General features: G+C 47.8%; 1 protein-coding gene across 1 annotated transcript; it reads left to right on the forward strand.

Annotated features, from left to right (window-relative positions):
* The first annotated feature begins 8,582 nt into the window (after positions 1–8,582).
* LOC101962772 (vomeromodulin) lies at positions 8,583–23,823 on the forward strand. The gene is made up of 14 exons (XM_078049081.1): positions 8,583–9,073; positions 11,375–11,861; positions 12,391–12,492; positions 13,271–13,426; positions 14,558–14,648; positions 14,984–15,041; positions 15,751–15,821; positions 17,283–17,429; positions 18,217–18,339; positions 18,622–18,689; positions 19,751–19,781; positions 21,347–21,407; positions 22,084–22,201; positions 23,811–23,823. Exons 1-14 carry the CDS (start codon positions 8,800–8,802, stop codon positions 23,821–23,823), a joined length of 1,800 nt encoding a protein of 599 aa, XP_077905207.1. The 5' UTR covers positions 8,583–8,799.
* The last annotated feature ends 118 nt before the right edge of the window (positions 23,824–23,941 follow it).

Consider the following 23,941-nt stretch of genomic DNA (forward strand, 5'->3'; position numbering starts at 1 on the left):
GAACCCAGGAATCTTGAAACTATTCATGTTATTTGAAATGCATATGATAAAATCTCACTTCTAGGGATTTCTTTTTTCTTTTTTGGTGTGTGTGTGTGTGGGGTGTGTGTGTGTGTGTGTGTGTGTGTGTGTGTGAGAGAGAGAGAGAGAGAGAGAGAGAGAGAGAGAGAGAAGGGCCTCATGTATGCTAAGCAAGTGTTCTATTACTGAGCTACATCTATTGTCCCCACTTCTAGAAACTTCCTAGAGGAAAAAAAAATTGGACATGCAAAAACAAAGGGCAAGACTGTTGACACAGCATGGTTTTATGGTGAAAATTTGGAAATAACCTAATTGTCCAACCTTAAAGGATTGCTTTTTATGATAATTTCTTAATGAGAGATATTATACAGCCATTAAAATAATGCATTAACAGCTCAATTCATAATAGCTAAACAACTATGGAACCAACCTAAGTGCCCTTCAACAGATGAATGAATAAAGAAATTGTAATTTATATATATATAGCAATATTACTCAGCCCTTAAAGAAGAATGAAATTATAGTATTGGCAGGTAAATGGATGGAGCTGGAGAATATCATGCCAAGCAAAATAAGCCAATCTAAAAAAAAACAAAGGCCAAATGTTTTCTCTGATATGCGGATGCTAATTCACAAAAAGTGGGGTGGGTAGGGAAGAACAAAGGTACTTTGGACTAGACAGAGGGAAGCGAAGGGAAGGGAGGGGGAATCAGGTAGGACTGATAGTAGAATGAATCAGACATTATTACCCTGTGTGCATATAAGATTACATGACCCTGTAGCTCTACATCATATACAACTAGAAGAATGAGAAGTTATACTCCATTTATGTATGATGTGTCAAAATTCACTCTACTGTCATGTATAACTAGTTAGAACAAATAAAATAAAATAATGCTTTAAAAAAGTATTTGATGTCATAAAAATATGGTCACAAGATCAGGATACACATCTATTCAGACTGTGATCCCAAGTTTGAATATATATAAAACACCTCCACTCAGGCTGGGGCTGTAGCTCAGTGGCCAAGCACTTGCCTAGCACATGTAAGGCACTGGGTTTGATCCTCAGCACCATACAAAAATAAACAAATAAAATAAAAGCATGCTGTCCATCTTCAACTACAAAAATAAAAATTAAAATACATCCACTAAAAATGTTGGCCGTAATTATCAGTCAGCTTGAGCAATAGGATTGCAGATGATTTTTGTTTCTTAAAATCTTTTCCAAACTTTTTGTCATGAATGTGGTTGCTTTTATCATTAGAGGAAAAAAAAGAATTTCTCATTTACTCAACAAATGTATCAAGCACCTCTTCTGTGCCACACAAGCAAGCAGAGCAAGAGTGGCCCTCTTGTGCCCTCATGGAGCTGATGAGGGAGATGACACTAGACAACTCAGCGAGCAAAAGACACATGACCATGAATTCCAATGAGGGCTGAGATGAAATCTCCAAGGTACCAGGAGGAGATTAGTGGAGGGAGCAGCGCTTTCAAGGTGAGGTGGCCAGGAAAGGCCTCTCAGAGGAGAAGATATTGAGGCAAGGTCTACAGGATGAGTGAGTCAGGCAAAATGTGGGTGGATAAAAGAGTTTCAGGCAGTGGGAACAGAATGTACAAAGGTCCTGAGGTGGGAACGAGCTAGATATGTCTGAGAAACTAAAACTAAACTGATACAAAGCTAAAATGGTTAGCAAGAAGAGGTGGGAACAAGATTGGAGAGGCTGGCAGGGTTCCAACCACACAGAGCTCACAGGCCAATGCCAAAAATGTGGATAGTGTTCTGTGTGCAGTGGTCAGCCACTGTTTAAAGAGCTATAGGCCCAGCCCTGTAGTGGGCTGAATATGAATTTTGACAGACATTTTTAAGAGAAAAAAAGAGATGGAGCCATGGATAGATTCCCAGAACTTTGGGAACAGTGCAAGGGAGTGGGGAGTATCTGGTTTTGTTTTATTTTGGGGTATTGGAGATTGAACCCAGGGCACTCCACTTCCAAGCTATATCCCCAACCCCTTTCACTTTTTTGATACCAGGTCTTGCTAACTTGCTGAGGCTGGCTTAGAGCTTGCCATCCTCCTGCCTCAGCCTCCCGAGTAGCTGGGATTACAGGTGTGCACCGTCACACTTGGTTTAGCACCTGTTTTATTGTGAAGTGTTAGGAGACTCAGCTCTGATCCATCCAAACTGGCGGCCCTGGGAGCCCTTATTTCTGCCTAGTGCCATTCTGAAGTGGGACAGATGGTGATAGGGATGAAGAGGGCGGAAGTCCCCGGCCTCGTGCAGGCTGCCACCTTCCACACTCAAGAGCTTCGGCTTCTCTGATTCCCACGAGCCCCATGAAGGAGAAGCAGGTGGGGAGGTTAGCCTATTTGATAGACAGAAGCTGAGGCCCAAAGAGGCCGGCTCACTCTTCACTGCACACCATGAAGAGAGGAATGCCGTGCGGGCGTGTGCCTCAGCCTCAAGAATCTGAGACGAGAAGATAAAGAGCGTACCCCAGGTCCAGGCTTTGTTAGCAGGCACACTGGGGTTTGAGAGCCAGTCTTGAGGAGGAACTTCACTTTTTGAGTTGCAGTTTCTTGGTGGGATGATGCAGACGACGGGAGTAATGCTCAGGACAATTGGCTGCTTACTGTAAGGGTGGGCAGCATTTTCCAAGAGCTCAGTGGGGAGGGTTTGGTGGCTTGGAAGAAGTTTTCTAGCCTAAGTTTCAGTGTGATTTCCTTGACACACACACCCCCGCTCCATCCTGGGCAGTGTTAGTTCTCCATGTGGAACCCAGGCTGGCTGAGTCCACAGGCAAATGGCAGCCCAGAGATACTTGTGGCTATCAGGAGTCAACCACTGCACATCAAAGAGGCCACAGGCACCCAGTCAAAGGAAAAGAGGCAGAAGGTGTTCAGCAGGAAAGGAGTGAAAGGAGTGTCCGCCTGTAATCCCAGCAGCTCAGGAGGCTGAGACAGGAGGATCATGAGTTCAAAGCCAGCCTCAGCAGTGGTGAGGCCCTAAGCAAATCAGTGAGACCCTGTCCCTAAATAAAATATAAAAAGAGCTGGGAATGCAGCTCAGTAGTTGAGTGCCCCTGAGTTCAATCCCCAGTAACCCCCACACCTCCCCAAAAAAGAAAGAAAAAGAAACCACAGGGCCAACGCTAGACGTTGACATCTATGGGGTATCTGGATAGAAGAAGCAGGCAAACAGACACTGGCCAGGCACGGTGGCATGCACCTGTTGTCCTAGATACCTGACAGGCTAAGGTGGGGGGATCACTTGAGTTCAAGACCTAGGACTGGGGATATAGCTCAGTTGATAAGAGTGCTTGCCTTGCATGCACAAGGCCTCAGGTTCAATCCCAAGCACCAACAAAAAAAAAAAAAAGAAAAAGAAAAAAAAAAGTTCAATACCTGCTTGGGCAACACAGTGATCCTTGTCTCCAAAAATGCAGCAAATATGTCTTAAGGCAAATACTTAGCTTTTGGAAATTTTTAGTGTACTTGTGACAAGGTTGGTTCATGTAAATATTTTGGTAGAATATGTCAAGAAAACTCTATCCTGTCACTGAAAATGTAACCTTCAGTGTGAGGTTAAAGACAGTTCTATATCTGCCTTCATTCTGTTAAAAGTATTGTAAAGGATCCATTTTGTTTTCTGCAAAGAAAGAAAATCAAAAATCCATATTGAATTGTTGCAAGCAAGTTGTCCATATTGGATTCAGGTAAATGGTGCCCATAGTGAATTCACAGGTAAACAATATAGATTTTTTTTTTTTTTTTTGTATTTTAAAGCACTAGGGGTGCTTTAACACTGAGTCACATCCCCAGCCCATTTTTTTTTTTTTTTATTTTGAGACAGGGTTTCATTAAGTTGCTTAGGGCCTCACTAAGTTGTTGAGGCTGGCTTTGAACTTGCAATTCTCCTGCCTTAGCCTCCCAAGCCACTGGGATTACAGGCATAAGCCACCATACTTGACTAATGGTATAAAATCTGAGAAAAAGCCTAATCCCAGCAACTCAGAAGGCTGAGGCAGGAGGATCACGAGTTCAAGGCCACTCTTATTAACTTAGAGAAATCCTGTCTCAAAATTAAAAAATAAAATAAAAAGGGCTGAGGATATAACTCAGTGGTAAAGCTCCCCTTGAGTTCAATCCCCAGTACAAGGAAAAAAGAAAATTTACACCAAGCTCTGAATGTGAACATAAACTGCCTATTTCTAAACCAGTGGCTCTTAACCTTTTAAAAATCATAAGATCCATCAAGAATTGCATTAAAGGTATGTCTCTAGAAGTGAATGTTAGTGCTAAGTTTTACATGCAATGTCAAAGGATCCAGGGACACAAAGTCCCTTTGAGAGGCCCCTGTGAGTCGTGACTGCCCATGATCCAAGATGAAGTAGACCCCAGGACTGAGACAGGGATGCCTACAAGACTCGGAGTTCCAGGGGGCTGGAGACAAGGATACAAAAGGATAAAGGGATAATTGTGTCCAAAGGTATGGGTATTATATGTGTCTAAAGACAACATCTAAGAAAGGTCAAAATCCTCTATCAAGGGACACCCTCACACAGCCTAGCCTTTGTGATCTCTTCACACAGAAGCCATTAAGAGTTGGCACCTGCCTTATCACTGGCAATTGTGATTCCAGCCAGGCCTTGGCCCGTCTTGAAAGGAACCCTCCCTTCATGGTCAGCAGGTTAAATCACTTAGTGCTTGGAACAAGTCAGCCTCCTCCCACCTGATAAGAATGTTCTCCCTCTCTTGGCGGAGCCTGGATTAGCAGATTCACTGGCTGCCCTGAGTTCAAAGAAGGGGAGAAACACAAAGAACCAAGAGGCCCCAGGAGCCATCAAAGCCGCCTCCCGGATGTGCCCCTCCCCTCTGATGGAGTTGGGGTTATTCTTTGGCTCCAGAGAACCATTATAGGTACCAAAATCAAGGGCACACCCACCAATGGGTGGCACAAACTTCACCTCAAAGATGACTCAATTTCCCTCAAGTGTCCAAGAAAAATAAGACACAGGACAGTCGGATTTTGTCTTCTGCTTATCATCATGTGCAAAAACTCTCAATTCTACCCTGTGAGGAAAGGTCAACTGTTATTTGTTCTTTGCATCTGACATTTCAGCTACGGCCCAAATGGGACCTTTGGCAAATGTGACTGTAGTGGAGGTTGATGGTACGAGAACTGGAGAGGACAGGAGAGGCCCTGCGACCGACATGCGGAGCCTCTTGAAGGCCGTGACCCAGTCCATGCCCGGCGTGCAGCGAGCGGGAGCAGGCACTGACCCTCCCTAGTCAAAATGAGCCCTTGCCCAGAGTCCTGTTTTGGAAACTGTGATTGTCCTTCAGAGCATGACAGCAGGTTCAGGAAAAAAAACCACAGAAGTTCGAATGGTGGGAGCCTCGTGGCCTTTCTCTGGAGATGAAGGGAAAGGCCGAGGCCCAGAAAATAGGCTCCAGGAATTTGTCTTTGTTAAATCACAGTGAGAGACAATGTGGCCTAGAGACTAGAATTTCTTGAATATAAATGAGACCACAGCAGGCTACTCACTGCCCCTGCTATTCAGGTTGTGTGTACCTTCTGGTCTCCTTGCACCTGCTGCTTGTCCTTAGCTAGGTCATTCACACACTCCAGCCTGAGGTCAATGTCCTTGACAGGAGACCGTCCCTGGGCACCCTGTGCAAAGGACCTCAGACTTCCATCACAGATTCCTGCCCTGGGCTTGTTCACTCAATGCTGAGGGCTGCCTCTACCCAGGGCACCACGAGGGCACCATAATGGGCCCCACAGGATGGGTACCTGCCCCCTCTGCAGGCCCTTCTGCTCTGCCTCGCCCAATGTCCTCACAGCTCCAAGCAGACCTATGAAGGTGTAAAGAAGAAGGGGACAGACCCGTGGCTGACTGCCCCTTCCCGAGAAGCTCCAGCCACTCTAAACACCTTCCAGGAAGTCTCAGAACAATGGCCCAGCAATGAGCAGGTGCTGATCTTGGAAGACAGCCGGGGTCACGCCACCCTTATCAGCACGCTTGAATCATGTCCCATCTTCTCTGATGACTTTTTCAAGAGACATCGGTCTATAAAAATAGGATGCAGCTTCGCCATCGGTACTTCAGGGGCAAGAGCAGGAGAGGCAGCTGCTGAAAACTGAGACCCACCAACACCGGGCCAGGTAAGGAGTTGCGCATCAAACGCAGAGAGGAGAAGGTCGCAACTCTGCAGTGGCAGCAAGCAGAGGACAGCCATCTAAGGACCCATATCTAGGGTTTAAGGTTCAGATCTAGCAGCGGCCTCCACGCTGAAATGAAGCGCAGTCCGCCCAGCAAGGGGAGGGGGCTGAGCACCTGCTATGGAGGTACTTTTAAGAGAATGGGGGGGGTATTCCTGCGATTTTTTTTTTTTTTTTTTTGGTACCAAGGATTGAACTCAGGGGCACTTGACCACTGAGCCACATCCCCAGCCCTATTCTGTATTTTATTTAGAGACAGGGTCTCACTGAGTTGCTTAGGGCCTTGCTTTTGCTGAGGCTGGCTTTAAACTCCCAAGTCGCTGGAATTACAGGTGTGTACCACCGCACCCAGCTATTCCTGGGATTCTTGAAGTATTCCACTGGGTCACAGTCTAACAACATTGCTGTGAACACAGTGACTCTGGCACAGGATTTTTTTTCCCCTTAAAGAATGCTTAGCTATTGTGTGAGATACAGTTCCAGTCTCCCAGATGAGTCAAGTGTGAAAGCTGGGAAAATATACCAAGTTTTGTGATTGGTTTTATTTTCGAAAAGGTCATTGATTCAAAATGAAGAATTGTAGCTGGTTTCAGATTATGCCATAACTGCTCTTTTCACCGTGTTGGCAAATGGCAGAAGGCTTGCTTTTTTTGCTCGTCAACTACTAGATTCCTTCCGCTTGAAGATCTGTAATTTTCTCCTGTAACATGCTGTCGTGCTGTTTGGGGCAATCACAGCTGTCAAAGCAAGAGTCTGAGTGAGAGACTGATTTTGACTACCTGCTTCATCTCCCTGGGTGCTGGGCTGGGCTTCCTGTCTTCAAGGAGGCTCAGCCTTTTGGTTGCAAGCTCAACCTAATAAGAATCATAAGTCTCTAGAGATGAATTAATTTTTGGGGGGGGGGAAGAATAACAACAATGGAAATAACTACACCACAGAGAACTGGGAGTGTATTCAAGCAGACGGGGGCAAGGAGAAGTTTTTTAAGGTAAGATGAGGATTACATGAAATATTTTGAAAAAAATAATGGAATATCCAGGAGTGGTGGCTCATGCCTGTCATCCCAGCAGCTCAGGAGGCTGAGAGAGGAGGATTGCAAGTTCAAAACCAGCTTCAGCAACTTAGTGAGGCCCTAAGCAACTCAGTGAGACCCTGTCTCTGAACAAAATACAGAATAGGGCTGGGGATGTGGCTCAGTGGTGAAGTGCCCCCGAGCTCAATCCCCAGTACCAAAATAATAATAATAATAATAATCATCGACTAATAACAGGGGTGATGCCAGTCCAAGGTTGAACTGACATTTGCTGGGCAGATATTCCTGCAAGTTACTTTTGTGCAAGGTTCTGGTCAAGTCTTCTGGTAATAGTGGTTGTTATCGGGCACACACGCAGAATCCCCTCCTTCATAATCCCCTGAGCTTCATTTACTTATCTTGGGGGTTAGGGCTTGACCAAAGCAACTCCAGGTTGATTCTGACAACTTTCATATTTCAAGAACAAAGACCCACAACCCTGATTTTACAAAACTCGATGGGCTATGAAAGGCAAATAGGAACTCCAGAGTCTACGTTCTCAGGAAAATGCTGTTAGAGACATAAGCTTCCACATGACCCTAAACGTTAGAGGGTAAAACATTGGGAAAATCAAGTGAGAGAGGAATCTGAGCGTGAAGGGTGGGAGGTGATCCCCAGAAGTCACCTAGAACAGCTCAGACCCAAACAGCAGAGTCTTAGTGGGCTGCACCCAGCTCTCTGCTTCCCTACTAAGATCCTCAGGCAGACATGGGGGACCTGCAGCCTGGATGAGCGGATAGAATGACTGACATAGCTGTGGAGAAGGTGCTGAGCACACTGGACAGGAACTGCTCATTGGCTCACTGAACAGATATCAATGGACACATTCCAGTGGAAAGGGACAGGCCTGAGATCGTAACTGCATAATTCAAAACTCCCCAGTTCCCCAGTTGCCGATTAAGATAGAGCCAAGGATGTTTGACTGAGGAAGATGGCAAGAGAATATGTGACCCGAGAGGTCAGGCCACTGGGCAGAGGTGGACTTTCTCCAATGCTGCAACCAGTCCTTAGAGAACATTTATGAAAAGCCCAATTAGAGGTAGAAAAGGGCTGCTTCCTCAAGACAGTGCCCACTATGTCGAAACTTTTTCCCAGGAATACAGTGTGCAGACTAGAATGTGTGCCCCGTGCCCTCCTTTTTTTTTGGTCCCGGGATTGAACTCAGGAGCACTGAGCCACTGAGCCACATCCCCAGCCCTTTTTTTTTTTTTTTTGTATTTTATTTAGAGACAGGGTCTCACTGAGTTGCTGAGGGCCTCACATGCTGAGGCTGGCTTTCAACTCAAGATCCTCCTGCCTCAGCCTCCCAAGCCACTGGGATTATAGGCGTGCGCCACTGTGCCCAGCAGAACATCTGCCTCTTGAGTGGCAACCTCTTAAGAGTCAGAAAGCCATTTTACACAAACATCTGTGACAGGCCTGTGGCCCACTGGGAATGTCGTGTCTGACGAAGTCTTCCTTTACAGGTGTCACCCACCAAAATGTGGACTCTCTGGGCCTTGGCCGTCGTGTTGGCCATCAAAGCAGGAGCCGTTGATGTGCCGCAAGTAAACACAGTACTGGAAAGCCTTCCTGTGGGACAAGACTCCAATTCCAGTTTGAAACCTGTCCCTGTCAGTGTGTTACAGCCGCAGGTCGTCAGAAGTCCCACGGTCCAGAGGAACTCTCCTCCCAGAAAGTCCCGAGTGGGAAACACCAAGGGCAAGTGCAAATCCGCGGTCAAGTACTTCGTGTCCAGCAGCAAACTCGATGACTGTGAGTAGGAACTGTTGCCCCTGCACCTCTGGTCCTGTCCACCCAGGCACAGGCAGTCACAGCTCTCCAAGCCAGGAGGCCTGGTTCCACCCTCTGAACAAGCGAGGAGCCCTGGGGCCTCGGGAGCTCATAGAGAGCCGGCATGGCCGAGCCCTGCCCCCAGACACTCGGCGGCAGAGCCTGGCTATGCAATGGGCTCCATGATGAGGAGAAGGCTAACTGGACACACGGGGGTGGACGGGGTCAGGCTACCCAGGACAAGGGAATCCATTGCCTAGAGAAGGGGCCAGATCTCACTGCTGGCCCCAGTGCCCACCAGACCCCCTCAGCCTGCTTGACCGGGAGCTAGAAAATGGGAAACCAGGTTCCACCTCCAAACCCCTTGAGCCCCGACTTACCCTCTCCAAACTCCCACTTCACTCCCTCCCTGAGTCTGGCAGCACGTCTTCCATGAGGTAAGGACCTCTGCCACTCCAGCTTCCCACACAGGCTGAGAGCACAGGAACCCGGAGTTTGAGGCTTGACCAAGAAGTGGCTTCCACGTGGGAAGCTGTAAGGGGGCAGGACTCATTGGCAAGTGAAGACAAAGCAGAAAACCCCTCATAGCTCAGCAGGGCAGCCATGGCCTTCTAAGATAGCACGACAGGGTGACAGAGGGGACACAGAACCTGACCGGGGCCACACTAGGCAGGCCAACGCTCCACTGCTTTGCCTTGAGGAGCAAAATAACCTTGAGGCGCTCGCCTCTGCCCAGCACCCTTCCCTGTTACAAATATTTCAAAGTAAGACAAGGTCAGACAGAAAAACAGGTGGGTTCCTTTTAAGCAATAATTTGGTGGTAGTGTCATCCATTTCCTTTTCAGATTTAAAAAAAAATGCTAAAGAATAAACAGGGCGGTGGGGGGGGCAGGGTCGTGGCTCAGCGGGAGAGCGCTCGCCTAGCACATGCGAGGCCCTGGGCTCGATCCTCAGCACCACATAACAATAGGTAAAATAAACATATTGTATCTAACTACAACTAAAAAATAAATATAAAAAAAGAATAAATAGGGCAAATATCCATGTGCTACCACCTAGATTAAGGAATAAAGCCAGCCTTGGGACTGGAGGCCCTCGGCCATGCACATGCCACCTCATCCTTCCTCCCTGTCCCTCTACCCGACCCAGAGAAGGCCTCTAACCTGATTATTTTTCCCTAGCATTTTTTAAAAATCTTATACATGTGGATATTCCTTACTGACAGAAGAGCTTGCACTACGTGTTATGGTTTCCAGAATAGGCAACCTGCTTGCTGTGTCCCTGACCACACATGGGGGTGATGTATGCGATGAAAAAGTCTCGCCTGCTTGTCTTCATGCTCTGTCCTACTGATGAACCAGCCATAATTTATGCATATATTCTATTTTGGTTTTTTTCCTACCTTTCTGTGACTCCAAACCCAACATGCATTCTAATGAAGGTGTCCTGGTGTGCATGCGCCAGAGACCCCCTAGGGCATAACTCAGGGGTCGAGATGTGTTCTTGTCACCCCACACAGGCACGATCTCAGAATGAGAGCTCTGGGCAAAGGAAGCAGCAAGGCTCCAGAGGTCACAGCCACTAGTCCCACGGGGGTTGCTCCTAGGGGACTTCCTCCCACAGCTGCTCTGCTGGGTCAGAAATGTCATCCTTGGACATTCACTTGAAGTTAACCAATTAACTTCAGCCCTGAGGCCAGCAGGGGGGACTGCCATCCAGATTTATAGCTTTTTCCTTCAGTTCCTACTAAGACCATCAAGAGCCCCACAATGGGATAGGACCCTGGTGACAGAGAGCTCTCCAAGCCCCAGGGCTGGCCTCAGTCCTTTCCCATAGGCATCAGGCTTCTAGCTCCCCCTGCCCAGACAATCCTGAGGGAGGAAAACTGTGGCTAGCACCTGCCCCAGTATGCAGAAAACATTGTCGCAGAAGGCCAGCTCACAGGGGGCTCTCTACCAGAGGCAGCCCTTCCAGGGGACAGCACCTCCCAATCAACAAGGAGAAAAGGAGAAGGGAGAGGGACTTGAAGAGTTCAGATCTGCCAACTCCACGCCCACCGCCCCAGCCGCCCCCACTTCACCATCACCTCAGTCACTCGTTGCCCCCACCAGGTGACAGTTCCTGTCATGGGTCCCTGGCCAGGTGCAGAGACCAGGACCCAGAATAGAAAAGACCCTGCCCCAGGCTACTCAGCCTGTAAGGGACAGAGCCAACGCTGAGCCCTGGGCAGCAGGGCACTGATCAGGCACCCGCAGCAGGACCGTGTCTCTTGATGTCTTTCAGATTTGAATGCCACCCTGCCCCCGCAGATCGAGAAGCTGCTGAAGTGTGAGGACGTGAACATAGCTGGCATTCTCGGGTCAGCGCTGTCCGTGCTGGGTGATTCTAACCTGCTCTCACTGTTAGATGTCACTTCAGTGCTAGATATAGGAGGTGGTGGCCTTGGAGGGATCCTAGGCAAAGGAGGCAGCAGCGGCAAACCCCTGGATTCACTCTCCCAAGCCACCGGTGCCGTCAGCAACCTGCTTCCACTGAATCAGGATATTCTGGGTGGCATAGTCCCTGGCGGTCCAGACAAGAACCCCGTAAAAGGACTCCTCGACAGCACTGGTGTGTCTGGCCTCCAGGAGCCCCTGAGCGACGTGGTGGAAAAAGCTAACGGCCTCAAGGAATCCACGAAGGACGTGGTGAAGGGTGCCCTGCCGCCAGACGTCAAAGATGCAGTCTCAGGCCTGCTGGGAAACATTAACCTGGAAGAGCTCTTGTTGGGGTAAGTGCTTCCTTGACCTCTAGGCTTCTGGCATCTCAAAAGCTGCTTATTTGGGATGTTCAAGTTCAACTTCCAACGCTCCCAAATGAAAGCCACAGTTACCTTTTCACAAAGCACTATATTAGCTCCAGCTGAAATTATGCCCTTCCAGGGGAAACTGTAATACAGATTTCTTGATTTTGTTTGTTTGTTGTTTGTTTGTCTTGGTACTAGGGACTGGACCAGGATACCTAACCACTGAGCCACATCCCCAGACATTTTTTATATTTTATTTAGAGACAGGGTCTCGCTGTGTTGCTTAGGGCCTCACTAAGTTCTGAGGCTGCCTTTGAACTTGTGATCCTCCTTCTCAGGCTCCTGAGCCGCTGGGATGACAGGTGTGCACCCCTGCACAGGCCAGATTTCTTGAGTTCAAACACATGAGCAAGTGTGGGGGCTGAGGGGCCAAGAGAAGGAACAGAGACTTGTGGGGTGTGAGCTGGTTGGTAGTTCTCCTGAAGAACTGATACTTGATGCTGTCACTTTGCAGATTAGAGGTCCAAGAAGTGACTGTGGATAGCATGGAGTCGTCTGTGGCAGGCAATGAGATCCACGTCCGTGCTGCCACTACTGCCACCATAGGTGGAAAAGGGTGAGACTGTTTTCACAAAAGCCAACTGGGTCACTCAAGACCAGAGCTTTAAGTTCCAGGGTCCAAAGCCCAGACTTGGAGGATACAGAGTACCACAAAGTGGGGGAGGAAGGTGCAAGCATACAGCTCCCCTTCACCCCCAGCCCAGAGGCGCGAGGCTGGAGATAGGCCCCCCCGGGGAGTTTCAGCCTTCACTGGTGTAAGCAAAGACATTCATGGGAAATCTGCCCCAGTTCATACCCAGGCAGTGAAGCTAGAAGCCACAGAGAACAGACCTTATTGTGACATCTCCATTGGTCTCATGTGAAACATACCTTCCAAATACTCGAGGCTCCGTTAGGATCAGCCTACTCTGCTCCAACACTGTTCTAATCAGTTGGGGAAACAGAGATGACTCACAGATTTCACATCCCTGCATGCATTCATTCATTCATCCACCTGATACACAGTTAAGATGCCATAATGGACACAAAGAAAGGACTAAAGATAGTCCCCATCTTCAATGAGCAACAAATGTGACAGAGGAGCATGTTACAGGGTAGTCTCTGGGCACCCAGAAGACAGCAGGGACAGGGCAACCCCACTGGGGAAAGAATGAACCATGGACTAGGGCATAGAGCTAGGCATCTCTCACTGTCCCAACACCTACAGGACTTCACAGCAGCCTCCCTGCAACCTAACCAGAGAAGCAGTTGTGTCTCCCAACCAGAAATCAGTTCAGACTGGCAAAAGCAATTTCAAACCTGGCTCAAAGTCCCCTGTGTCTTGCTCCCCACAGCATAGCTGGACCTGTAGTCAGCCTACTGGGATTTCAAGTGAAATCGGACACGACTCTGACAATTGCTATTTCTGCCAACAACACCCAATGTGTCAACCTCGAGGTCCAGGAAACTCATATCAATGTCAAGAAAGTGACCCTTCAGATAGAAGAGATGTACGTAAGACAATTTTTCTCATTTTCTGAGAGGCTTATGTGCCAAACATGTCCCCACTGGTACCACCCCCAGAGATGAGCTGGTCCAAATAAATGGTGTGAATGACCAGTAAACAAAGGCCCAGAGAGAGGTCTCTCCACCACCCTACACTCTGGCTGCTCACTACTTTCATAATTCATTCTAGTTTTTCCATAGTCATTACGTTCATCTCAATCAAAATCGAAAAAATACAAAAGGCCATAGAGTGAAGCCTCCCTCCCTGCTAGGCATCTTCCTGGAAGCAACCAATGGATCCAGGCTCCTCTGTTTGCTTTCACAGATGTGTTTTGAACATGCATGTAATTTTCCATCTGTGTGTTCACATGCAGAAAGGAGTAGATGCCGGAATAAGCACATAGCTCAGTGGTGGAGCTCTTACCCAACATGCACAAGGCCCTGGCTTCAGGCACCAGTACCACAAAAACAAAAAAGAAAAGGGCAGCTATCTTACAAACCTTTCTGGACTTTGATTCACATTTTTAAAAATAGCTGGGAATGTATTTCATCAGCAAAAAAAAAAAACAGCTTCTTCATTCTTTGACTCCCTAGAATTACCTCAGGAAAACGTACTGATTTCTTTCTTTCTTTCTTTCTTTCTTTCTTTCTTTTTTTTTTTGGTAGTGGGGGATGCTGGGATTGAACTCAGGGGCACTTGACCACTGAGCCCCATCCCCAGCCCTATTTTATATTTCATTCAGAGACAGGTTGAGTTGATTAGCACTTCACCATTGCTGAGGCTGATCCTCCTGCCTCAGCCTCCCGAGCTACTGGGATTACAAGTGTGTACCACCACACTATGATTTCTTTAACCAGTCCCTTATCAGCTGTTAATGTTTACACCCAACTCAAATGAACAAGATCACAAATGAGGCTGCCCACCAGCATGCATGGGTCTGCAGAGTCAGCTCCTCCCGATGATTGGTGGGCCAAGTGCCCTGGGCTGGGGTCATTTTGAAGGGGAAGGGCTCAGGTGTGCAGAGTAAGCAGCAGGACATCGTTGTGGCTCTTTCATCAGTGGATGGGCTTGTCCAACGTTTGTGCAAATCCAGAAACACGAGAATCACTCGGTTCTCCATGGACGTCTTTTCCAGGATCACAGGCATTGTGCCTGTGCCTATCCCTATACCTTTGCCCTTGGGAGACCTCATCCTTCAACTGTTGACAGTGGAGCTGAATAAAAAGGTAAGTGCTGGGGAGGAGGGGGCACCCCCTCAAAGGCCCGCACCATTAGGGTTACATGAGGAGAAGCCTTGCCTCAGAGGGCCTGACGCTGAGAAAGACTTAGGAAGGAGGCCCAGGCCCTCCAGAGACCCTCACTATGGGACAAGCAGGACCTCTGGCCAAAATGGCTCACCAGCAAGAAGATGACCCCTGAGGGAGGGAGGGATTACTTCTGCCAAGGAGGCCAAGAAAATAGGAGCGGGAAAGGGAAGGAGGACAGGGAAGAAAAGGAGGTGGGCTGAGGGAGACGGCTAAGGTGGCGCTCGGTTGGGAAAGTCCTGGGGATGACTTCACAGGTGCAAGAAACGGACTCCTGTGACATTGTTCTCAATGACTTCAACGACTGCAAGAACTGTGAGTACAAATGCTCACCTCCTTGGGGAAGCCACCATCAGTGGAGAGAGATGGTCGAGGTTTCTTAAGGGATTCCCCGGGGTGACCAACCAGAGGGCTGGAGGCTCTGAATCGCAACCACAGCCAGCACCTGCCAACGCCCCTCCTCCTCTCCCCAGGGCCCGGGAGAGGGCCTGTGCCAGCTAACCTTCCTCCAGGCCCCTGAGACTTGTTCCCAGGAAGGGAAGAGGACAAAGGGCCCCTCAGAGACTCTCTGAAGCTCCTGGCCCCAGATGGTTTACAAAGTCCACACATGCACCATCTGGTCACGGCGTGGTCCTTGCCCCCATGCCAGGAAAATCCCCAAAGTCCCCAACACATGTTGAAAGAAAGGAATCATAGGACACCTGAAATGACAATGGAAGTAGGAAATCAGTGACATTTGCTAAGTCCCAGAATAGACAAAACACAGAACTCATGGCCAGGAAGTGCCTCCTCTTGGGGAGGTTTGGGCCCATCAGGGAAGGGGAGTTAGGGGAAGCAGCCTCCCATGGCATCCCAGACACCTGCGGAGAAGCCAGTGGAGGGTACCAGCTTCCTGCTTGGGACCCAGAGAGCAGGTGTCCACACTGGTCCCTCACGGGGAGGACAGCACTGAACAGAGAGCTTAGGACCCAACAGCTGCTGGGGAAGGCTGTAGTTCCACCGCTGTCTCCTCTCTCCCCTGCAGCCACTGGCTTGTTCAAGTTCCAACTTAAAAGCTCCAGGATTTCCCCACAAGGCCTTTCCATCTTCTACTGCGTAAGTGTTCCTTGTGCTTATAAAGCCGTGGGTGGAGGCTGGAGGGGCTAGATATAGGAGGTGGTGGCCTTGGAGGGATCCTAGGCAAAGGAGGCAGCAGCGGCAAACCCCTGGATTCACTCTCCCAAGCCACCGGTGCCGTCAGCAACCTGCTTCCACTGAATCAGGATATTCTGGGTGGGAGCTCAAAAACACACTAGGAGGACAGCCAGGCGGTGGTGCAGGCCTGTAATCCCAGAGGCTCGGGAGGCTGAGGCAGGAGGATCATGAGTTCAAAGCCAGCCTCAGCAATGGCAAGGAACTAAGCAACTCAGTGAGACCCTGTCTCTAAATGAAATACCAAATAGGGCTGGGGATGTGGCTCAGTGGTCACGTGCCCCTGAGTTTAATCCCCGGTACCCCCCAACCAAAAAAACACATAAGAAGGACAGGGCAAAGGCACTGTCATCTCTTGTCTGATCCTCACACCTTTATCCTGGGCTCAGTTTTAGAATTCCACCACAACTCCAGGGCACCCACCCCAGGGCTCAGCTTTGTGTTTTCTTCCATTCAAGTCCATTGGACGATGCCCTCAGAGATATTCCAACAAAGACAACCATACCTTGACCTTTAGGATCTGCTCAGCACAGATCCAGACACTGAATGGACAATAGCAACAAAACAAAAAGTGCTGTCTCTTCCCAGACACCCTCTATAGCCCCAGGGAGGGCAAAGCCTGGGTGTGACATATGCTGAACATTTGTACTTCAACTTCTCTTCCAGAAATTCATCACCCCAGGTATAGCTATAGCAAAGCACAGAGAAAAAGATGTTCATGATGAGATTAGAAAAAACAACCTGAAATAGCTAAGCCAAGGATGAGAGCAATCCAAATATTTAAAGTTTGTGTCCAGAAATGCTATACATATTAATTTTTTTCAAAGTATATTAAAAATCCAATGGGGTATGCATGGAAATACCAGTGAAATTTGAAGAAATCTTCCTTCCCACTTCTCTAAGTTTTCCACCTTTTCTGTCATATGGAGTTTACATTTTATAAGCACAGAGGAAAATGGATATCAAAAAAGGAGTTAGTTAACATGTAGGACAGAACATCCGTGAAGTGATTTCTTGACAAGATGAGCTTTGAAAGGCAGGCAGGAAGGAAAGATCAGGACCTTCTGGGCTGGGAGGACATGCTGACCACTGAATAGACACGCCTTACTGGACGTCACGTGTAAATGGGGGAATGGCCCTGGAAAATAAGGATCTGTGGCTTCTCTTGGAAAAATCAGAGATGGGGCTGCGCTACACTACCTCAGGGCTTCCTTCCCCTGGGCTCCCCCTCTGCAGTCACCACAAACCCATACTCCCACAACACTGGCCAGGCCACCTCCTCCTCCACTTCACAGCCAGCCTGCAAAGGCCTTAACATCTGCGTCAGTCTCTGCCTGATGGAGATTTTTCTGTTTCTCTCTCTAGGCCGAAGCCATCTTTGGCAAAAATACCGTCCCTGTCGCTGGAAGTATCCTCCCTCCTGATCCTAAAAATGCCAATATTTCCATAACTCTGTCTCACACGATGCTCAAGACAATCGTTACTTACGCAGCCAAGATAAGCTCTGTCAAGGTAAGCGTCATCCACATGTGGCCCCCATCACAGTTCCATTCTGTGCGTCGGTGGAGTCTGTCAACTCTGAGAGTGAGAAGGTGGAGATGCAAATGGGTTCAGAATATTCCTCCAGGGATAAGCACAACTGATGCCCTGGGATTCCACCGTCCCTTAGTGATCAAATAAGCAGGTCCCTATTTACATCAATAGAAAGCGGACAGCAGGAGAACAATCAAGCTCCATGTGCCATGTGTGTACCAGGTACACAGCCAGGTGGAGGTATTCTTATCCCCATTTCACAAGACCTAAGGGAGAGAATGATATTACCAAGCCACAGAAGGCGCGATGGTAGTTTATGTACCAGTGAGGCATTCCTTTGCTCTTAGCCCTTAAAATGGCAAAAGGAAGCAACAACATCAAGAGTTAGTGACGGTTCTCCATGTGCGAGGCTGGATTTGAAGCAATACATATGTTCCCAAATGATTATCTGAGAACTGTCATGCCACAAGGGCATAGAGAGAAACAGTCTTCAAGTTTGACAAGGCATAATGAGGAAGGCAAAAGTTTGTAATATACCCTTCATCTTCCGAAGAAGCAAATGAGATGCAGGGAACCATCTAGAAGGGGACTTTGTCAGTCATGGTTGCTTCAGCTGCTCCAGCCTCAGATAGGTGGTGGCCGGTGACACACACTAGAGGACTAATAAATGCTGGAATGAATGATGTGAGCGCTGCACGCATGGCCATGAGATGGCGTCTGCTGTCCCTCCTCCTCCCCACGCTAACCCACGTGCTCCTGACCACAGGCAGACAACCTGGAGGCGAGCATCACCAAAATCACCTACACCTTCCAGCCAGACAGCACCATCCAGGCCTCCTACTGGACTGACATCAGGAAAAACGAGGAGAGCTATGCCACCGGGAAAACGGTGAGTGCCAAGAAACGGATCAGAACCAGGTCATGTTCCAGGGCTAAGCTGCTACCTAAGCCCAAGGTGCAGAGTGCCTGGTAACTCTAGGATGAAGAGACAGCCAGCCAGACAGCCAGACTCTCCAGTGGACAGCAGGGACACCAGTCTAACCTGGGGAGAGGAGGTTGGGCAGGTGCCACTCTGCATCCGGCCTGGGACTGCTGGTCATCTCATAATGTGACATGTTTTTGAGTAGCCAGGTCAGGGTGCTACTCTGACACTCGTCTTGTGTTATTTCAGACCCTCATCATCTCACATGAGTGCAAGATTTCAAAAGACAAAATGACAGTCAACATCAAACTTGTAAGGTACTACCAATGACTACATCCTCCTCCTGCAAATTTAAGAGAAAATATGAAACCCAGTATGATTCACAGGCTCTTTGGAAATACTTGGACAATTGCAAGGAAGTCAGATGGAGTTTTAAACTCATGCTCTTACTCATCTTAAATTGTCCCTTTCTAATTAGTAGTTTCTAATTTAACTTTCATGAAGAAGCAACTGAGGGCTGGGGATGTGGCTCCGTGGTAGACCACTTTCCTAGCACGCACAAGGCCCAGGGTTCGTTCCATCCCCAGCACTGCAAACAAAAAGCAACTGAGAGACAGGTATGGTGGCACACCTCTGTAATTTCAGCAACCTGGGAGGCTGAAGCAGGAGGATTACAAGTTTGAGGCCAGTCTCAGCAACAAGACCCTGTCTCAAAATTTTTATTTTTTGTTTTATTTATTTATTCATTCATTCATTTGGGAGGAACACTTAACCACTGAGCCACATGCCTAGCCCTATTTTTCATTCATTTTATATATATAATTTTAGTTCTTGATAGACATTTTATTTATTTATATGTGGTGCTGAGAATCTAACTCAGTGCCTCACACATGCTAGGCAAGTGTTCTCCACTGAGCCATATCCCCAGCCCTATATCATATTTTATTTAGAGACAGGGTCTCATTGAGTTGCTTAGCACCTCACTTTTGCTGAGGCTGGCTTTGAACTCACAATCCTCCTTCCTCAGTCTCCTGAGATGTTGGAATTATAGGTGTGTATCACTGTGCCTGGCTTCAAATTTTTAAAAATAATAAAAGATTTGTGGTGTATCTCAATAATAGAGCTCCCTGGGTTCAATCCCCAGTATAGAAAAAAAGAAAAAGAAAAAGAAGAAACAACTAAGACAATATTTAAATTCTGAAATTGAGTTGTAATTTAAAAAAAAATTGTAGTTGTAAAGAGTCAGAATGCCTTTATTTATTTTTAAGTGGTGCTGAGGATCAAACACAGTGCCTCATGCATGTGAGGCAAGTGCTCTGCCACCGAGTTGTAATTTTTATATGAACCTAATATTTCTCTGTATTTTGTTTCCTCACAGATCTGACCACAGTGTGAACCCCTCTGAGGCTGTGAGTTGATGTGGTTTTAAATATATTTATTTATGGTGTATGAGAATTAGTTTAATTCCAGACACTGAGTGACACGGGGACTCTGGGAAAGGAGGAAGTCATGAACACTAGATAACAGATACTGTGTCATGAACACAGGCTCCTAATCAGGGCTTTCTGGGGAGTTCCTAGAACATGGCTGCCCCAGCCCACTGTGTCGTGCCACATTCAGTCAGTACCCGAGAAGGGCCTGGAGTCTGTGCTCCTGAAGTGTCCTGAGTGTTCCAATGTGCCAACAAGCCTGGGACCCTCTAGAAGCATGGAAAGATGATCTAGAAGCTAAGCTGACTCAGCTCACTAGAGCATCTCATAAGCAGTTTCCCACGGCCTCGGTTCCCTGTCAGTGGCTCCCACCCAGGTTCCATGGAGTGAGCATGTTCCCGAGCAAGCACACAGATCACCAAGAAGAGCCTGGGGAGGAGAGGAGAGCAGAGTAAGGCAGGGGCTGGGGCCAGGCTCCGGCAACAGAGATGGAACTGACCAAAGGCTCATCAACCACTCCTGTTTCAGACATTTATTCTGAGCATGTTTATTTCTCAATTCAAGAAATGCTTAGAGAGCATCTGCTATTTTCTTGGCCCCAAAGACAGCATGAAGCCATGACAAGGAACTAACTCAGGAACTGACATTCCAGTGTGGGGGCCAAATGAGTTCATACAAGCACACAATAAGTAGGCCACAGTTAGCCACATGTTGGATGGAGGCCCATAATGGTCAACTAGAGATAAAGAGTACGATTGTGGGTTGAGGAACTGGGTCCCCCATGTTAGCCCTGAGATAATGGGGGGTCAGCAGAGTGGCGACTCTGGAATCATCACAAGCTTATGGTTCCCTTAATCTCAATTTTGCCAGGCCTTTACAGGATATGGCAGGCTCTGTGTCCAGGGGGAGCAATTCAGAAAGACTGTTCACCTGACAGGCAACACAGACATTTATGCAAATAGTTGTCAACTGAGCATGAAGAAGACAGAGTGGAAAGGGCTCAACTGGGAGGCAGAGAATGAGATGACCACACAGGCAGTCCCTGAATCAGTTATAAAGGAGCAGGACGTGGTGGCACACACTAGGGAGAGGTGGACCAGGGAGAGGAAACCACATGTGCAAAATATAAGTGGCCTGAACTTCGGGGCTACAGGGGGGACCAGGTGGGGGTGGGGAGGGAGGAGAGCACCAGAAGGGAGGACCAAATCCGGGAGGGCCTGACCTCCTTGCAAAGGAGGGAGCATGCATTTGTCAATAGGGTCCTCCTACTGAGGAACTCAGTGTTTGACCTGAAGGGACAGGGCTGACCGCCGTGCCTACCGCAGTGTCTGGCACATAGGAGACACCAAGGGCAGTGAACCTACCAAAGTGCCTCAAAAACTCTCAGAGATGTAGAGGCCTGAGGGATGGACTGAAACCCAGCTCCCCACCCAGCCTTATCCAGTAACAGACACAGAGCCGTAAGCCCGCTTTCCCTGGCTGTGACACCCAACTGGGGAACCACTAGAAGGCACTGATGACAACGCTCTTTCCATCTCTTGCAGAGTGACGAGGTGCAAGATCTGCTGTCTGGGGTTCTGAAGAAGCTCCTGTCTGCTGCTATTGGTATGTGGAACCTGGAAGAGTCAGTGTTGTAGAAGAGGTCCCTGGGTGTGGGTCACCCCTGCAGGGTGGTGCCCACAGAGAACAAGGCCATTCCATCGCCACTTTGGTAGCACATTTTTTAAAACAGGGGAAACAGCATTTTATACAGTAAAAATGAAAACCAAACCAAAATGCCTTCTCCACAGTACTTAATGAAATGTAGCCCGCAAAGTATACTTGGGACCAATACCCTCTTGCTACTTAGTAGAAACATGGACTAGGTCACTGGGTCATGCAGACATTCAGGAGGCTGCGATTATAGCCCTTATGAACAACACTGATGCTGCGACATGCATCTGCACATATTTTTGGTCAATTCTAAAGGAATTCAAAATAGTGCACTTACCACCAAAACTGCATGGGCCAATTCTCATGGTGTCTTAACAGTGAGGTCAGCCATACCAGTGTACCCCTGGGCATCAATATTTGGACTCTACATGGTTCTGGAGTCTCTCTTCCTTGCTACCCCACTCTCAATCCCAAACCCAACAGACAGGGAAAGACCTAGGTCTTTACTTGGGTTGTTCTGCTAATCTAGCAGGGCAGTGATTTCTCCTCGAGCCACATACTGTGGCTAAAAAAAGCCAGGCAGATATTTGTTTCTTTCAACTCATAAGATGATGCTTGTTTATTTCAGAATGGTCTAAACAATGGAATGTCCCAGTAGGAGTAACCTCACAGCCCTTAATTGATGCCAAGGTTATCGTGATTAAATCGGTAAGAAATTCAAATTTTTTCCTTTCTTGCATTTTGCAGTGCTGGGGACCAAACCCAAGGCCTTCCACATGCTGGGCGAGCATTCCACAAACACTTCCCTTTTGCACCAGAGGCCGCTCTGGGCTGGGAGTTTTCTCAGGAATAAAAGGAACCAGTGGGACCTGGCATCAGTCTGTTCCTAGCTTCCCTATCAGTTCCATCCAATGTCCCCACTCCCTCCTGGTAGAAATGCTGTTTGTTGTCCTTTCAGTCACCTTACACTTCCTAAGCTATGAACATAAATGATGAGATAATCCATCCTACTGTTCCAAAAGGGCTCCCACATTTACTGAATAGATCACAATGATTCCTTTGGAAAAGTCCCCACTATGTATGACCCACTATGTATGACTCAGCCTACCACCTGCTGAGCCTGTCATCCCCTCGGTCCTGATACAAATTCTCCTTCTTCTTGCCTATCTAACCCTGAACCCAGAAAAAAAAAAAAAATGAAGGAGATCTTCTTCCTGAAAAGAATGAGATTTTTATTCAATACTTTCAAAGTAAAATCACACCATGAAGATGGAACTGCAGATGGTACATGAGTTAAGAGGTTTACAATCTCCTAACCTTGCTGGGCAGTGGTACACCCTTGCAATCCCAGCAACTCAGGAAGCTGAGGCAGGAGGATTGCAAGTTCAAAATTAGCCTCAGCAACTTAGCGAGGCCCTAAGCAATTCAGCAAGGTCCTACCTCTAAATAAGATATAAATTCAATAGTTAAGCACTTGGTCAATCCCTGGTACAAAAAAAAAAAAAGAAAGAAAAGAAATCAACTTTAGAAGTTCCTCCCCTTACCCCTTTTGGTGACATACTCAGCTTGGTAAAGGTTTTTGTTGTTTTGTTTGAGATGAGATCTTGCTGTTTCTCAGGCTGGCCTCAAACTGACAATCCTCCTGCCTCAGTCTCCCAAGTATCTGGGATTACAGACATGCACCAACTCACCCAGCTATAAATTCCATTGTTGATAGATCTGCTTAATGAGTATGAAATCTGACCAGTAGAACATCTGTATCTTTCATTTTGGCACGAATCTGACAAGTTGCACCTTCCTGGTTTTACTTAACCTTTGAATTTCCCTGTACCTGTGTCCAAATCAACTTCAGAGTGTATAGTATGGTAAAATCAGCACTTGCCTGGGTGTTAGTTTTCAATCTCCAGCTCTTACACTCCATGGCTGAGCGGCCTTGGAAATACTACTTATCTCCTCAAGTCAGCCTTAAGTCAAGGGTCACAGCTATAGGTAATAGAAAGCCCAGCCCCAAAATGCAACAATTTAAAAAATTATGTTTTAAACAGCCAGGGGTGCTTGCTTCACAAGTAGCTTGATTCAGAGTCTTAACAATGACATGGAACCAGTCTCTTGACTCCCCTCTTTCCGGATGGGCTCCGTTTTGGGTCTACATGGAAGCTCTCACTTACCAGCAGCTTCAACCTCTGTTTCTTTTCCACCTTCTGGGGCTCACATGGGTCAGACTTGTTTCACCTCCCCTTTCCTGGAGCAAGCACTGGGCCAGAGACAGGAGCACACCAGCTAGCTGAGACTGTGCCTGCAGTCAGCCTATGCATCTAAGTTTCTGCGTAACTGGCTGTCTTGTTCTGTTTGCAGTACTGGGGACTGACCCAGGACCTCTGCAGGCTAGGCAAGTGTTCTACCACTGAGCTACATCCCAGCCCCATGCATAACTGGTTTTCTTTTAATCTCTTCACAGAATGTTCTTCAGGCAACAAGCTGAACCT

This window comes from Ictidomys tridecemlineatus, chromosome 5 (genome assembly GCF_052094955.1).
Source record: "Ictidomys tridecemlineatus isolate mIctTri1 chromosome 5, mIctTri1.hap1, whole genome shotgun sequence".
Classification (NCBI taxonomy): Eukaryota; Metazoa; Chordata; class Mammalia; order Rodentia; family Sciuridae; genus Ictidomys; species Ictidomys tridecemlineatus.

Excerpts from the sequence above, each read along its gene's own strand:
- LOC101962772 (XM_078049081.1), top strand. The coding sequence starts at position 8,800 with ATGTGGACTCTCTGGGCCTTGGCCGTCGTGTTGGCCATCAAAGCAGGA. Across the intron at positions 9,074-11,374 it reads CAGCAGCAAACTCGATGACT|ATTTGAATGCCACCCTGCCC; the intron begins GTGAGTAGGAAC and ends GATGTCTTTCAG. Across the intron at positions 13,427-14,557 it reads ACCCTTCAGATAGAAGAGAT|GATCACAGGCATTGTGCCTG; the intron begins GTACGTAAGACA and ends CGTCTTTTCCAG.